A 17234-nucleotide genomic window follows, 5' to 3' on the forward strand; every position below is an offset into this window, starting at 1 on the left:
CTAATCAGAATATACTTACATGTGCCAGAATTATGGACTCTGCCTTACAGCACTTGTTGATGTCCTGTTTAGAAAGCTACCAGAAGTATGTTGTTTATATTTTGTTTGGGCCCTTCACCCCTCCAGTAGTCAGTATCAACTATGCTCGAGCAAGTTAGAATAAATTGAAATTTGTGATGTTTATTTTTCCTCTAGCCCAATAATACTTTTTTTTTTTTTTTTAAGATTTCTGTAGCACTACGTGGAAATGTTTACTAAAAATTCAGAAAAAACTTAACTTAAAAAATTTCTATCAAACACTACTCTTGCAATTAATTGTAAGGAAAAGCTTACAAAGTTTACTGGTAAGCAGGTATTTTGCTTGATTAAAACTTGAAGACGTTTTATTCTAGGTTTCTTAGATCTTGTGTTCTAGTGACTTAATAAGCCTGACTTTCTTCCCATCTTTTCACATTCAGGCAGAAGGAGAGGACAGCCTTAAAAAGATGCAGCTGATGGAGCTTGCAATTCTGAATGGCACCTACAGAGATGCCAACATCAAATCACGTAAGCATGTCATAAGTGCAAGGGTCAATACCATAGTAATGTTTGCAGGTTTTGTTTCCTAAAGCTACTTTTTGGCAAATGTGTAGTACCAACTATGTTGGAGAACCAAAGGCAGTAAAAACCCAACAAAACAGTAGGTCACTGTTGCAAACAATCTCCTGGAGATAAGTTATGTCAGTTTGGGTTTGTTTTTTGGGTTTTTTTGTTTGGTTTTCTGTCACCCCCTCTGCACCCCCCTTTTTGTTTTTAAACAGTATGCCTGGGTTGAAATATTTACAAATATGTAGTTAAAAAAATTCGGCTCTTAAACCAGATTTTTCTGTTGTAGAATAATTTTTTCCTTAATACATGTAAAGGGCAATATGCTCCTTTTCAATTTTATTTTTGGAGATTTAATTTGAAAATATTGCAGATGTTCAGGATACTGTGAATACATTTTTCTGTATTATATGCCTTCCTTTCATCTTGCTTGCATGTGTCCCCCAGTGTTGTGTTTTTTCCAACAATTCATCAACTGATTTCACAGCTGAGTTCACAGGGATCAGTGATGTAATGAGCCATTTTTACGATTTCTTCCATTACATTTGTGTGAGAATGCTTTTGCAAATGCATGGTATGCACAGGTTTGTACTTGAAAATTAATTACATACACCTACTAGTGAAAGCATATACCTATTATATGTAATACAAATGATTTTCTCTAGTTGAAAATCTCAGCAACATAGTTGCTGATAGTGTTCCAAAGTAAATTTTTGCTGTAGCTGTGACAGAGATGTCAAATGTTAGCACTGTTAAATCAGTCTTTTCACTAAGGGCCTACTGATATTTGCAAATTTGTTTCTCCACACAGTCACCATTTCAGTGTTGAATATGTTTAAAGGTTGGAATGCAGTTAGGTCAATTTGAGAGTGCTTACACCAGTGTAATTTTTCTGGTTTGAAAAGACACATGAGCAAGGGCTTTTACCACTCACAATGGTGGTGGTAAATCTTTCAGCTGTAATGAACACTGTGATATTTAAAGCTTAGATCAGTTTTAAATATATTTTAGTCTCTAAATTACTGTAAATGTGAGTAAAATAGCATTCTGATTAACTTAATGCAAAATGTTGCATAAAAACCTTTATATTAATTTGAGTGATTTCTTTGTCTAGTCTATTCCCATTGGTCTATTGTATCAATGAAAGTGAATTTTTTTTTTTAGTTTTGGCCTAGAGATTTCCACACAAATGTTCACTTTTTGATAGTTAGAGGGCTTCACTGTTTGTGTTTGAGTTTATTGAAAACTTGAAAGTGTAGAAGCCGCACTGGTTTATTTCCATTTAAGAAAGGAAATTAAAATGTTTGAGGGATTTTTTTTTTTAAAAAACTTATTCATCCATTCTGAACGCTTTTGTTTAAAAAGCAAAAATAATTTAAAAGCTGCAACAATCTCAAATCTGATAAACGGCCGTATTTCTCTTTTCACGCCACCTGTAACTTAATTAAATCAGTAGATCAGCAATAGCACATAGAAATCTCTAAATTATAACCCTTTACAACTGACTGTTACCAGCTGATGTGTTTAAGAAGTTGCTCATCTCGTGTGCCAACAGGCTTCAAGTAACAGTTAATGAAATGTACTAATGCTGCTTAAAACAAAATTAAAATAAAGCACCTGTTTTCTTTAACCTAAATGAGGTCATAGTGAATTTTGAATACAAAGGAAGTTTTTTATTTTGAGGGCTTTAATACAGAAATAACTTTTGAGTCTATTTTATTCATGCTAGAGTAGGAGAGAAGATGCATTGTGTTTCTAGGTCATCTTTGAGTTCACTGATCCTGGAAACTGGATTAAGCTGTATAAAAACTATAGACTCATATGACAGCTCTGCATAACTGAGTATCTGTGGACTCTATAGTTGCACTAAATTTTTGTGCTCTATTTGATTATGACAATATTTTCCTTGTATCACCTGCATGCATCTCAGTCTCATGCAGTCTTGATAGCATAAATGAAGAAATGTGGTTTAAATTGAGCTTTTGTGCTGTGCAACCTGTTTGAGAAATCTACCTCACTGTTTTACAATGGCTTTTTTATTTTGCATGTTCATACTTAATCACACTGGAAAATGGAAAGCTGTTTGCATTTGAATGGTGTGCTTTGGCACTGTGTGATCAGCGCATGTACTAATGATTTCCTTTTATTTTTCTTCTTTCCTACTTTTCCCCTTTCTTTCCATGTTTTGTACTGCTATCTCCATACTTTCTTCTGAATTTCTTTGCTTACTGTAGCAGCCCTTGCCTTTTCTCTTGCAGCAACAGCCCAGGCTCCAAGGATTATTACTGGGCCTGCGCCTGTTCTCCCACCAGCTGCCCTGCGTACTCCTACGCCAGCTGGCCCTACCATAATGCCTTTGATCAGACAAATACAAACCGCTGTCATGCCAAACGGAACTCCTCATCCCACCGCTGCAATAGTTCCACCTGGACCCGAAGCTGGTTTAATTTACACACCATATGAATACCCCTACACGCTGGCACCAGCTACGTCAATCCTTGAGTATCCTATTGAACCTAGTGGTGTATTAGGTAAGATTTTTGTACATGGATGACTGGAGAGTACATTGCTTATGTTTTTATGATATTTGCAAGGTAGAGGTTGTGGGGCTCAGAAAAAAAATTTGAAGCAGCAATCTTATCTCAGTTATCAAAACTGCTCAAATGGTGTAATTTAAACATCTCAAACGTTTTACATTACTAAACGTATGTTTAGTATATTAATAAGATTACTGAGAATAAAATGTTTGTATGAGACTAGATGATGGATACATAAGCAAGAAAAAAAACTGAATTAAAGTTGGCATCTATTATATGTCATTTGGGCTCCCATAAATACCAGGTTTGTTTGTGCTTCTTTAACATAAATTAATTTTCAGTAAACTTTGGAAGAGAGTTTACTATTTTGATATACCTTTTTAGTAGCAAAACTGGAGAGAACGGAAGGATCTTTCTCAGTTTGTTGGAGGTTTTGCTTCTTTATTTAGTACAGAGCTGATAAATCTCGGTGTCACGAGGCTATAAATCATTTTGTAAGCAGAAAATAATTTCAGTGAATGAGTATAAAGCAAACTAAGTTGTGAGCAAAGGATGATACAAATAGCAACTTTATTGATGGCTTCTTTTATATACATTGGATTGAAATGTCCATCATTCCTAATATTTCAGACCATTGACTTACTCTCTGAAGGCAAGAATGATAAAGCAGCAGCGACAATTCAGTTAACTGGTCAATATGGAACAAGCAGTTCCAATAGTTTCTTCCTTACCCCCTACAGAATCTAAATAATCCTTTCTCTTCCATTTTTTCTGAAGTGGATATGACCTTGGTGCTGCATAGTGTTGATTTTGTAGGACTTTGATCTTAGATTGTTCAGTGGCAGTTATTGATTTGCACAAATTCTAAACTTCTCTGATGAACACTGGACAGTAAGGTTCAAAGTAAATATTTCGTTGAAAGTATTGAAAAAAATCAGTGTTTCACCTACCTGACAAATATTTGTTATGTGTGCATGTTCCCACCTTATATCTTGTACAGTCAAAAAGAAAATGTATTTCAGACTTCTGCCTTTCAGGACTACTGAATCAATAATAAAAATTTTAATAGGACAGAAGTATGCAGTAGATCTCTCTTTGAGCAGCTTATGGTTGTCTGTTACTCCATAGCCGAAATTCAGTGATCATATGATAATGTTGTCATTTATTAATTTCCCACAAACATTTAAATATTCTCCCTTGCTCCTCCACTCCAATCTGCGGGTCCACTTGCAATGCGTCCTGGAGTAGAGTCAGTTACAGGCATTGTCACAGTAGCTGTTAGTTGCTGGTTAGAGTCAAACCCCTCTCCTGAATTCAGTTAAGAGCAAATAAAGAAATACATCGTTCCATAGTAACAATTTAATACAATGCAGAGAACTTTGTCTCATAGAATTTTCTATAAAGAGAGAAGAGGGAAAATTACCTCTAAAATTGTGTCTGAAACCATTGAATACTTTTGGGCTTAGCTGTGAGAGCACAGGTGTTTTGCCCAAAACAGATCTCACCACATAATTTCATTTGAAAAAGGAAAAGGCAGGATGAAAAAAACGAACCAAACCAAAGAAAGACCACTTTCTCACTTAGGTAGCATAGAATCAATAAGTTGTAATATCTTTATTATCCGAGCAATTGTTTAGGGTAAATTGAATTAAGTAAGTTACTTTAGTTGAGTTTTATTTTGTAATACACTCTTCTCATTAATAGTATGCTAAATTTTGTCCATTTTTGTGGTGGACCTTTAAGATACCTTAAAGTAGTTCTGTTAAAAATGGCAGAGAAATGCATCCCTAATAGTATTTTGGGGGATATTGGTGCTGGAATCAAAATTTAGTTGGTGACTAACTTTTAATTCCCTTCCTTTTATCTTCAGGTATGGCTTTCCCAACGAAAGGCTAAGAATTCAAGAACGGTCTTAACTGATCCTTCATCAGATCTGAATTTTAACAAATGCTTAGTTTCAGCAGCCTTGAAAAAAGCTTGGCCTAGCAGTCAGTGACTTACTTGCACTTTTTTGCACATAGATTTAAAATAAAATAGTGCTATTAATTTGGATTAGCTCCTATTATTACACCGTAGCTGTAATTTATGAGTGTATAGTAGTATACTGACTGCTAAGTGTTCTATATAGTGTTTGCTTTACTAATCACCTAATTCATTGCAGTTCATACTTACTGACTTAAAGTTAAAAATCACATTCTGTAGGCTTGAAGAATTGCTTTAAAACTTTTTTTTTGTGGTAGAACTGGAAGTGATCTTAAGGTTAGCAAATAATTGTCAGTATTAAAAGATGGCATTATTTAAAATAGTCCTGCTGCAAGAAAGGCACTTCAGTGAATATGTGACTAGTAAAGCTTAAATGTGCTTGGGTCTAATAGATTTCATGAAATACTGTAATTTTGGGATTGTAAATGAATGGATTAAACAGGTTAAGGCCAGGATGTTTAAAATAAATGCAATATTAATCTGCACAGATAAACTTCTTTTTAAGATTAAGATTTGAAACTACTGTGCCTTAACTTGTTGCTTTTCTTAAAATGAACTTTTGTAGTTAATGATCATTTAAATCCTTTTTGATAAACCTGCTGTTAATGTTTTCTTTGAATGTTTTCTAACTTTGTCTTGGTAATTGCAATTTAACTAGGTGCGGTGGCTACTAAAGTTCGAAGGCACGATATGCGTGTCCATCCTTACCAAAGGATTGTGACCGCAGACCGAGGTTAGTTTAGTTCTGCAGTTCTTGTTTGTAAGAAGTGCTTTGAGTGTACATGAGATTTGCAACACCACAGCTGGTTAACCAAATACCCTATTTTGACCCATTTTTCTCAAAAATCTGAATAGTTAATGTTATAAAGTTTCTGGAATGCTTGCTGGTTTAAAAGCATTTTGTAAACTTTGATCTCCCAACTCAATTAAATATGTAAACTTTGTGATATATTTAATATAAATGCTATAACTGTTTCCCATTTAAAAACTTTTTAAAGATCAATCTGCATCAGAGAATGCTGAATTCAGTGCTGCAATAATTAATTTGGTCATGTTTCCCCTCTCTGCCTCCCAATTTGTTCTTTTAATTGGTGTGGAGATATCAGATTGGTGTTGCAAAAATAAAATGAATGGATGGTTGCTTAATGAGAAAGAAGTAAAGGAATAAATGCCTCCTGTCTGTGTCTGGAGAAATCTGAAGATTTAGGTTCCTTTTTTTCCAATAAACTTTTGAGCCACTGTACTGTATATTGTGAGGAGGATGCATGTTCTCAGATACCTGACTGAATTCAGAAAGGTAAGGGCTGTGAAGATAATATTTCAAAAGTTGTTTGAGTTTGAATTACTAAGGGTAGGGGAAGGGAGGGTGTTTTAGGTTTTTTTTTCCAAAATCTGTTTCTTGGTATTTGCCTTTTGCTGCTAAAATGTGTAACCTGAAGGAGAAGCAACTTGTTGAAGTCCTGTTGGTGAGATGACATCCAATATTTGGGCATCTCTCTTTAACCCTTGAATGGAAAGTAAATCTTCATTTTTCTCCTGTTCCTCAAGTGTAATGCCTTTGGACCCCTGAATGAAGTATTTAAGCTTATTGAGAAAAGCGATATTTTCGGTTTATTGACATTGGCTAGGAAGCAGTGTGTGGGCTGCATTCTTACCCCAACCCTGCTGCTGACTCACTGTGGGTTTCGGCAAGTCATTTAATCTTTCTATGTATGTTTTCCCATCTGTAAAAGAAGGATAATAATACTTCCCTACCTCACAGGGGTGTTGTGGGGGGTTCTTGTTTTGTACAGGGCTTTGAGGATGCAAAGCATTACGTGCCAAGTATTATTATTCTGGTCTTATCAAAATCACTGTTGTGCAGGCTGCAATGATACTGTAGTATTCAAAAGCCAAATTCGGGTGACAGATCTGACATCTCCTAACATTGACTACACTTCACTTCTCACAACTTTCCATAAATTAACCATAAGAAGCAATACAGATTTCTTTCAATACAGTAAAAAGGGCCCTCCTGGATATGTGCTATATTTATGTAACATTTCTAGCTTTCATATGATCTTATGCTTTACGGGAAGTGTAAAGCTGACAAGATGACACTACTTGAGTTTTCTAGAAGGTTGCTTTTTATATCACTGCACACTATTTACAGCCCACTGGCTTGTTCTCGTTTCTTGAGAACTCTTCAGTGGGCAACAGGGTATAATCAGAATAAGGTCGTAGCCCATGATCTGCAAGGGTAGTTTCAGGTTACTGGTGAGACTACCTGTTTATTTAATTAGATATTTGCCAACTAGTAAATACGTTGATAAAGCACAGGGAGGTGGGGAGAATACCAATGCATAGTTTAAGTTCATCATTATAGTTATTCATTTTGTGAAGGGCCTAGCTGTTTCAGCTGGGTCACTTATGAGTAATTGGAATGAATTATTGGTATCATTTCACCTTTTAAAATAGTCATTTTCAGATAATGCAGGAATATTGGAAGGCCTCTGTCTTAAGCAGATAAATAGATACACGACTTATCTCCTGTGGAATAAGTCATGCATACGTCTCTTTTAGCATGAAAACCATGATGATGTTTCAGTAGAACGTTATTTTAAAATCTTACCCAAATAATCCCAGGGTGTTTTAACAAACTTAGACAGTTAATTTTACAACTGTACTTCATTTTATTTTGAATTTGAAATCCTGGATTATCACTGTACACATTTAACAGTTTCACAGAAGGTTTTGAAGAGAACTTTTTTCAACAATAGAATAGTTTCTTTTAATGTGCTAAAATTATGTTGTGGAATTAAAATACAGCATTAGCAATATGCACTTATTTGGTTGTTCTGTCACCTATATACTTCTATATAGCCATGAAAAGCAATGTCAGCAAACCGAAATACTTTTTTTTTCAATGCAGAAACTTTTGTTGCTGTAGTTAAATGTCACTAAATCTATATTCACATTCATTGGGTCTAAAGTTTGTTGTTTTTTTTTAAATTCTAAATCAACTTTCAGATGACTTTGTAGTACTACTGCATTCACTTTTTAAGTAGGTTTTTGTTCTTTGCATAGTTATTTTTGGGTTTTTTTTAGAGATAAGCACTGCATTTAAAGCAAGGATCCCCAAATGTGTAAATGTTTTACAACTAAGCATTTAGAATTGGTGAAGGGTTGAAAAATATAGCTCATTTTAACTCTGAATAAAACCCCAGTTTATAAATAATACAAAATTGAATTTGATGCATATAACAGAGAGACTGACTGATTTAATTGTAATAAACTGTAAATGGTGTTGCACAGTTGACAAACCTGTGTGTACTGTAGAAGGCCAGAGACTTGGCAGAGGATGTATCACAGGTGTACTGGTATTTTTAAAAGGTAGCTTGCTTTGATATAAAATCCACAAGAAATATTAATGCTGAGGATTTTCTTGAATGTTTTGTCCAAACTGTCACATATTTATATACAAATTTTAATACCATTTAATCAAAATTGTAATCAATATCAAAATGCTTTAAGAATCTGTTTCTAGTATACCTGTAAAGTGGTGAGATTGTGCCACATAAAATATTTATTTTTTTTCTTATTTTTGAGACAGCAGTTTTAATTTAATCATCCCACATAGCACGATTCTTAGAAAATTCAGGGAGCATGGGGTCTCATTTATGTTACAGTAGTAATTTTTTATAGTCTTATGAACTGTACCTGAAATGATAGGCCATTGTTATTACGTGAAATTAAAACAACCCACAAGAAAGATTGCTAAATCTGTGAGTATTACAGCTACTGGACTTCATTTTGTGTAACGGCACAAATCTGACTTTGCACTGAATACCTTTCTCACTTTCATCTCCTCTGCCTTAGTCAAAATGGCAACAGTACAAAAACTTTATCAACCTCAGAATTTATTAGCTATAATTAAGCTGTTGAATGAGTCTTAAAAAGAAAAATCATACTACTGTTAAGTGGACCAAGTTTGGTGAAGGAGAATGTGAGAGAATGATAAAAGAAGGAACAGTTCAAGAACATTGGGAATGATAAGTTTCCACTTGAGAACTTTTTTATGTTTTACTGTAATTTGTTTGTGGTTTTATTTTTTGTTTTGGTTTTGGGTTATTATTTCTGTTTTGTTTTTGGTTTTGTTTTCTGGTTTTGTTTTGTTTTTTTTTTTTGCAAAAGAAAATAGTATTTACAGGTGGCTTCTTTTAAAATATAAAAATATAAAGCAGGAATGTATATGAAATGTCAGATTTTATTGTATTTGCAGAGTATTAGCTTTGAAAATGAATAAAGAGAGCTGTTTGTAGTTTTAAAATGCCTTATTAGTATCAATTAGATATTTTCTCTATTTTTTGATGTACTTAGAGCTTTTTAAGTATAGACTTTAAAATGGCAGGACTTTTACACTGTTTACATGCAAGTGCATTTTATAAGTGTCCTATATGTGTAAAATAGTATTTTGAGCAGGAAAATGCTGGCTAAAGTAGCAGGCTGAGCGTTTTCCTGGTTCCCACGATGATGCCTATGTTGCTAGACTACAGTTTAGTATTGCTTTGTATCATGAGGCCAAGAAATTCCATGTTGTTTGTAAATAGAATAAATGAAAGGCAATAAAAAATTTATTGAACAAAAACCTTTTGTTTGGCCCATAGTTTGTTGAACCAAATTGTTTCTCTTAAGTCCAGAATTCCTTAGATGACTCCATTCTTTTAACAACCAGTTATTAATAATCACATTCATCATTAATAGTTGCTTCAATGCTTGCACCTGGGGAGGTACTAATGCTTAATAGCAGTCAGATACTGATGCTGTGCACTGACTGTTGTTCCAGAAATCTTCTACCCAGTTCCAAAACTGTTCATCGTTTTTTGTTTTCCAGTTTCCTTCATCGACTGCTACTAACCATTAGTCGTTAGTTGTATTTTATCTCTATTTCTCCTGTTAACCGGTTTTGTGGGAGCGGGCTTCTCCTTCACGTGTCCAAATCATGATGGAGGGCTGTCATGATTTTATTGCATTCTGTAGATGGTGTCAATCAGTATGTCAGAATTAAACATGCTTGTTTTTTTTATTAGTTGTGATTAGTTTTCATGTTGTCATTAAGCTGTCACTAGCTGGAACTAATCTCTTCTCTATCTTTTCTTTCTTTTTTTTGTTTTGTTTTTTTTTTTGTTTCTAACCACCCAGCCGCCACCGGCAACTAACCTATGACCTTCTGACCTCTGAACTCTTCACCCAATGATGACCTGACCATGCCTGCCTGCTGATCAGTTAACTGGTAAACGCCTTTGCTTGCCTGTCTTCAGTGCAGCGAGCTGGGGCACTTGTCCGTTCGTCTTACCATCTAACAAAACAGACAAAGAAATTGTTGTCCTCCAACTCCGCTTTTTGTTGTTCTCCTGTTTGGGTGAAAGTGGTTCTAGAACCTGCACTGAATAGTAGTAAAGCAATAAGGTCCAACTCATCCCTCCGCACTGATCATCCTCTAGTGTCCTGCCCCAAGCGAACGGTAAGGAGGCCTCACATGAGATGGAGACAGATGTCCCTTAACTACCCAATGACAGAGGCAGTTACTGTGAGAGACTTCTAGGAATATTTTTCTTCTCAAAAAAAAAAATTTAAAAAAAGAAAAAAAAAGTAGTCAAAGCTCTCTCTGAATGTACTGTGTGATGATGCATCATGCATGAACCTTTGGTCAGGGATGTCACTGGGGAAGGGATTCCAAAAAGTATTCAAAATTTGATACACTGTTTAATCACTACCAGTGCCCTCAAAGGGCAGATGTTGCAGCCTTTTTTCTATTGCCTGCCAAATTGGATGTTTTAAAGGAAAGTGTGCCATGAAATGCAGATTACGATGACTTTTCAGAACTACATCGATATGCAGACAACAAAACAGCAACACTATTAAAGCAAAATCTGAGTTTAAATTATTTTAACCATATTTTAATCTCCTCGGAAGATCACATGAGAACAAGGTACATGCATTATGTGTCACATTACTGGGCAAACTGTTCAAATATTTTTTTTAAACCTCCCTGTATAGAAAAAAAATTCATTAAGGATGTAAAAGCCATGCTTGCCTATTTGCTGTATACATGTAATGAAATTGTAGATAAAGTGTAGTGCATTGAAACAAGATGAACAAAAAAGTAGATACTTTTACTATACAAGGGTGCTGGTGCAGAAAAAAAATATATTTTTGGAAATGTAGCATTTTATACTTTCAAGTGTTATAAAAAAAGAAAAAAAGAACAAAGAAACCCTTTATTTCATTAAATGATTTTTTCTGGTGGTTGTCAAGAAACAAAAGACCAAAAGAGCCTTTTAGTCTTTCTTTTTTATTTTTTAAGTATTGGAATAAGTCTAAAGAAAAGGAAGTGCCTTATTTTCTTCATGGTCATTTAGTCAAATGTCTTGTATAATCAGCTTCTCCCTCAGACAAGTTACTGCATGCCACTCAGTCGCCCAGTATGTGAAAGAAGCTGTGAGGAAAGACAAATGATGAGTTGACCATATTAATTACCTGATTTTTGCCATACTAGTGTGATGTGACTTTGCCAAAATCTCACTACATAAAATATTTGCTAAGTTTTTGTCAAACCAGCCCGTCATTATTTCAGCCACTCTACTTTTTAAATCACAGCAAATGCCGTACTCATGCAATGTTAAACCAAAGGGTTCTTTGATACAGACTGTCTCATACTAAATGAGACTATTAGCTGACAAATGTTTGTAGAGCTGGAAGTATGTCATTTTTGTTCAGGGATGGAGAGGAGTTTTCTTGATTTTGGTTGGAATAAATATGCATCAAATATAGTAGGCTTCAGCATCACCCAGAAAACTGATGTTCTGTGGATAATGAGATTGAAAGTGCTTAGATAGTTTTCAGTTATAGTCTGAGCGTGTCCCCAGTTTTTACAAGTAACTCCTGCAGTGGCAAACAGCATGCAAGTTATTTATTTTTCAGCTCTTCTTTTACTCTTGTTAGATCTGCCTGCTGGCTTTTCTTCATAAGATAAGCAGGAGCGGGGCATCAGCTAATTGTTTCAAGTCCAGTCTTAGTTTATTTTTAGACTTTTATTTCCATATGAGATTCCTATAGCTGGGCAATTGCAAGAGCTGAAGCTGTTGAATGCACAGTATTTAATTCTGAAAACGTTAAGCATTACTTTGCGTGGGGCTCAGTACTGAACTTGGCAAATATCAGGTGATAACCTTATTCCCCTCTTGTCAACTTACTCTCCTCCTGCAAATCTTCACAGCTTCCATATGAAAGGTCAATAGTAAGCTAAGAGGGCTTACATTTTTAAGCACCTGCATGGTGAACTCATCTAACATCTTGTCTCACCTGGAAATAATTATCAGTTTATTTACTATGCAATAGACATTCATCTTTTTGTATTCAGCTAGCTTTCTGTTTATTGTGCCACTGGCTTTGTCTTCCTGTTACACATACAGTTGTGTTGATTTTACTTACAGTATATGCTGTGCCATTTTGATTTTATTTTGGTTGGTTGGTTGAATAAACTTGCGACACTCGAACATTTGAAGAGAGATTTGCTAAAATAATACCAGTATTTGATCCAGTTTCATCTCAGCTATGATAAAACCTGGACATTTTAGATGTTTATCAAAGGTCTTTTACTAGGGGGGGAGGGGGAGCGTATGAAATAGATGTGTGACATGTGAAAGTAATGTTTGCTCTGAACAAAATTCTGAAGACTTAGTTGACAAAATTTTGGATCAACTTAAAAAAGCATGACTTTTGAAATCTCTGAATGCCTTGGTTCTCAGTATTATCATTCTTTAATGACTTTCTTTATTAAAATAAGTAGTTTTAAGACTTCTTTCTGACAGTATTATGTAATTTTTTTAGAGTGGGTAGATGGGAGTGTCGCTTGTATGTAACCGTACAGATGACATGTATTTGTCTATTCTTTATTATCTTAGTAGTTTCATGCTATGTATGTACCATAACCAACCTATTGCCTATGAGAAACATGTAAGATAATGTATTTACAGCCATTGTTACAAGTTTATAATGTATTTTTCTATCTTGTTTTATATGTATGTTATATAACATTCAAAAGAATTTTTTTCCTGATTGAGAAAAAAAGGATACAAAATGCAAAACCCACAATTTTGATAACTGAAAAATTGCCAATTGTTTTCCAGTACTTTATTATATTGGGAGTGTTGTCTTTCTTGGGCTTTTAGTTAGCTACTGGATGAATACATTAGACATATTTGGGTTTTAGTTGGGTTTTTACATAGCTTGCATTTTAATTCTTTGGTTCTTTGCTGTTTCTATTAACCCATAGCATTATTTTAATAAATGTTATAATACCAACCTACTAACTCTGGACTATGTCTGTTTATTAACCATTACATGTTTAATTAAAATAAACAAATAAAGACAGAAGAATGTAAAGTCTTGAGTTACTGGACTAACCCTGAAGAACGTGACCACAGATAACACAACGTGACTTGTTTTTATGTTGTTTGTCAGCTGACATTCTGCACACTACTATTAAGTTGGCTTTGGTCATTCTGGCCTTTTACCTTGGGGAATAGGTGCCAGTAGAAATGGGAACAAAGTAGCATTTTTTGAGGTATTCTTCTTGTAGAGTCTTGCCACTTGCCTTTCAGCATCTGCATTACTAATTCCACACTTTCTTTTTCTTTCTCTAAAATAATTATTCTCGGCTCACAGCAAAAGAGCAAAGATGCCAGTGTATTGGTAAATCACGATGGTGTACAGAAACCAGTTTGATTCTTTGTTGAACCATTCAGAGGTTGCAGTTAATCTTATAGGAATTTATGATTTCTTGGTTTTGGCACCTGATTCACTGCTGCATCATGTGACGTTTCTAAGCACAAAATACTTTCTATATAGAATTACCGTATATTGAAGCACAAAATCGAGGGAGTTTCCTTGCCAAAAGTGCCTTGTTTTCTCCATGCCGTGCTATTTTTAAGTAACTGGGGCGGGGTTTTTTTGTACTTCTGCTGTAATCTATCACTATTGCCTAGCTCAGGGGAGTACAATTTCTGTAAGCCAAAGGTGAAACTGGATGATTTCCTAGTGACTGCAGAAAGTACAAAAATACGTCTTTCACTAAATTACGAAGCAACAGCCATTTCAAATTCCAAGGCTGCCTTTATGTTATCTTTATCCCTGTGGATGACTGTAGCAACATGAATGCAGGGAATAGAAATGGGGAAGATACTGTTTTGAATGTACATCTGTGCAAATATTTTTACAGAAGCATTTCTCTTTCTTAAAGCATCTGTTGTCTGAAGCTTCTTTACATATCTGGGGTGTTCCTCCTGGATTTGTAATCTTAAGTGGACACTAATTACAGTTAATGTCAAGGGAGATCCTCAGTGTAGATCGTTCTTGAGATATCGACAGTTTTGTGAAAACCCTTTTTTCCCCCTGTAGATAGTAAAAATTCAGTTGAGGAGTCTGTGCAGCTGTTCAAATGCCTTCTTTAATTTATGATATTTCAAATTATGTAACTTGAATTCCACATGATATAAAACTTCAAGTTTAAAAAGTTCCCTCAGCTTTGGTAATAATTAAAATAGAATGCATCTTTATTTTATGGAGGAAAAATTGTCTAGCTCTGATCAAGGTGTGTTAGTTTTTTAATGGCACGTAGCTTTTTCTTTTTATGAAAATGTGTACGTACAGCTGAAATACCAATGCATTTAGAGTAGTTTCACTTGTACAGAAATCTTTTTAACTGAACAGATGAATATGTTGCTATCCTAAAAGTCAGCCACAGGCAGATGGTAAAAAAAAAAAATTTAGACATTTGCAATAGATAATATCAAGACCTTTTGACTGGATAATAGCACAAGCGTCATTTCAGAACCGGTAATTTCTATTCCTTAAGAATTTTACCAGGGGCATACATTTACACTTGGTGAAGTACTCTCTGCAGCATAGGTGAAGCTATTCAGATGGGGAAAAAAGGATTAGTATTTTGTATTGACTAATACTTATATTCCCAGAACTACTACTTTTCTGTAATATTTTTATTGTTTTGTATTTTTATTAGATATGTGCTACTGTCATACTTTGTCCACAGTGCATTTTCATCTCATTCTTCATTATATGCAGTAGTGAAAGTTGCAATAGCTTCTGAAGTACTTTAAAGTTGAAGGACAGCAAAAAAAGGAAGACAGAAATCAGAATTTTATACTAAATATTGTTGTCCTCTAAATGCGTTTCTCATTTTACCTGTCTGAAGATAATAACTATTTTGTACTTTTGCCTGCTTATAGGAAAGAAACAAGATGTTTTTAGAACTGAATTTGAGGATAGCTTTGCTATTGCTACATCACTGAAGTTCATTTGTTCTTTTTATTTATTATTATTATGGGGTTAAATTGTCCTAACATTGAAAACATGTACGTTCAAGTCAGTTAGTTGCTGTTCCATCTAATAAAGTGGGATTTATCTTAGGGTAATTTTTTTTTTTTGGTGGGTCAGAATGTAAACAAACATCATAGAGCCTTTTTGAAGTAAAACCTGAGCAATACTGTTCACTGCATAAAAGTGAACTTGGCTTATTTGTGAGTACTTTTTTGTGTGTTATCAATCTGGAATATAATTCATAAAGAGTCTTCAAGGACATCCTTCAAATGTTTTTAATGAACACATAACATCAGTATGTACTGAATATTTTATTTGAATGTATCTCTAAAAACTGTGTCCAAAATCTGCATGTAATGAATGGTTTATTCCCAGATTGTAATCTTTGAGGGGGACCACTGAAAAGTTTTCTGTCTTGAAAATGCAGGGAAATGTTGAAGTATGAGCCATCCATTAAGAAATTACTTTGATTTGGGGGAAAGATGGATATATGAAACTGAATTATTTGTGTCCGGGTAAAAACAGCAGTCATCATAAACAGCACATTGTACAAAATGGAATATGATTAACACATACTTAGGGTTGCAAATACGTAATTGTTAATTCTATTTTGTTTTTAATATATTTGATATATTTTTCTAAAACACTGTCCAAATAACACATGAACCATAAAATTAGCACATGGTAATCAATGTTGAATCAAACTGGTTAACAAAAGTACAGTGCTCTTCCTTCTATGTGCCTGTCCACTAATTGCAGGTGGTATAGTTCTGCATAGGAGGTGGGTGTTGGTGACAGCAGGTTACAGAGCTAGTTTCTTAATGCCAGCAGTTCCAATGTCCGTCTTTGAAAACGGACTAACGGGGAGGAATCTGACTCCCAAGGCAAAGATTAATGAGATCTGAAATTCTTAGAAGAATTATTTGGAAAAAACAGCAACAACAAAGTAACATATATACATATATGCTTTGACTTGTATTATAGCATTTTGTGTGAAACATTTAAGGTTTTGTTTGTGCAAAATAATGTATTCTGAGGGGAAAAACAAGCATGGACATTGCCAAAACACATGTAAATAAAACATCATTTATGACTGTACATTATGTGCAATAAAATAACTGGAAAAAGTGCATGTACTTTATCCTCAAAAGCAAACCGACAGCTCTCAAAGCTGTAGCTAGAGTTTTATTTTCTGAAAAGTGAAATTTTATTCTGTATCTAAACAGCAGAATAAAGAATGTACATTTTTCACTCTTCATTGATGCTTTCAGCAGTGTTATGAAAGAACTTAATTTTTGAAGAGCCTTAAATTGTTATGGTCATCTGATTACCAGGGTATTTTCTGCATAGAAGTTTCTTATTGCATATACTGTTGTTGCTTGTAAATGTAAATGAAATGAGTATGCACTATATACCATAAACACGCAATACACATTTTGAATGTAGATTTGTGGATGTGCCGATTCTATAAATTTCTTAAAGATAACCGAGTAATTTTGACGTTACTGTACTTCTGTAAGCATCACAGCTACAGTTTGTTTAGACCAAATAAGGAAGAGGAGTACTACTTTAATAAAGCTAACATGTTGGGGGGGAGGATCTAGTAACTATAGAAAATGAACATAACAAATCTGCCACCAAGCCTAGAACGAACTAGTAAGAAACACTTGGGAGAAGTAGATTATTATGGTGTTTTGATGTTTTTATTGATATTTTTGTGATGATACCTCATTGTAGTTTAAGACAATA

The 17234-nt window shown here is 34.4% G+C and overlaps 1 protein-coding gene across 7 annotated transcripts in view; it reads left to right on the forward strand.

Annotated features, from left to right (window-relative positions):
- The window catches only part of QKI (QKI, KH domain containing RNA binding), a 158095-nt gene extending 141352 nt beyond the window's left edge, over positions 1–16743 (forward strand). For 2 of the 7 annotated variants that reach the window (XM_069852201.1, XM_069852207.1), the window contains exons 5-8: positions 459–546; positions 2820–3116; positions 5764–5838; positions 10287–16743. In XM_069852201.1, coding sequence (XP_069708302.1) covers positions 459–546; positions 2820–3116; positions 5764–5838; positions 10287–10303 — 477 coding nt within the window. In that variant the 3' untranslated portion in view covers positions 10304–16743. Of the gene's footprint in view, positions 1–458; positions 547–2819; positions 3117–4992; positions 8006–10286 lie in introns of those variants that run through there. The other 5 variants (XR_011337003.1, XM_069852202.1, XM_069852203.1 and 2 more) reach the window with 5 other exon arrangements.
- Positions 16744–17234: the final 491 nt, after the last annotated feature.

Source organism: Phaenicophaeus curvirostris, chromosome 2, assembly GCF_032191515.1.
Source record: "Phaenicophaeus curvirostris isolate KB17595 chromosome 2, BPBGC_Pcur_1.0, whole genome shotgun sequence".
Taxonomy (NCBI): Eukaryota; Metazoa; Chordata; class Aves; order Cuculiformes; family Cuculidae; genus Phaenicophaeus; species Phaenicophaeus curvirostris.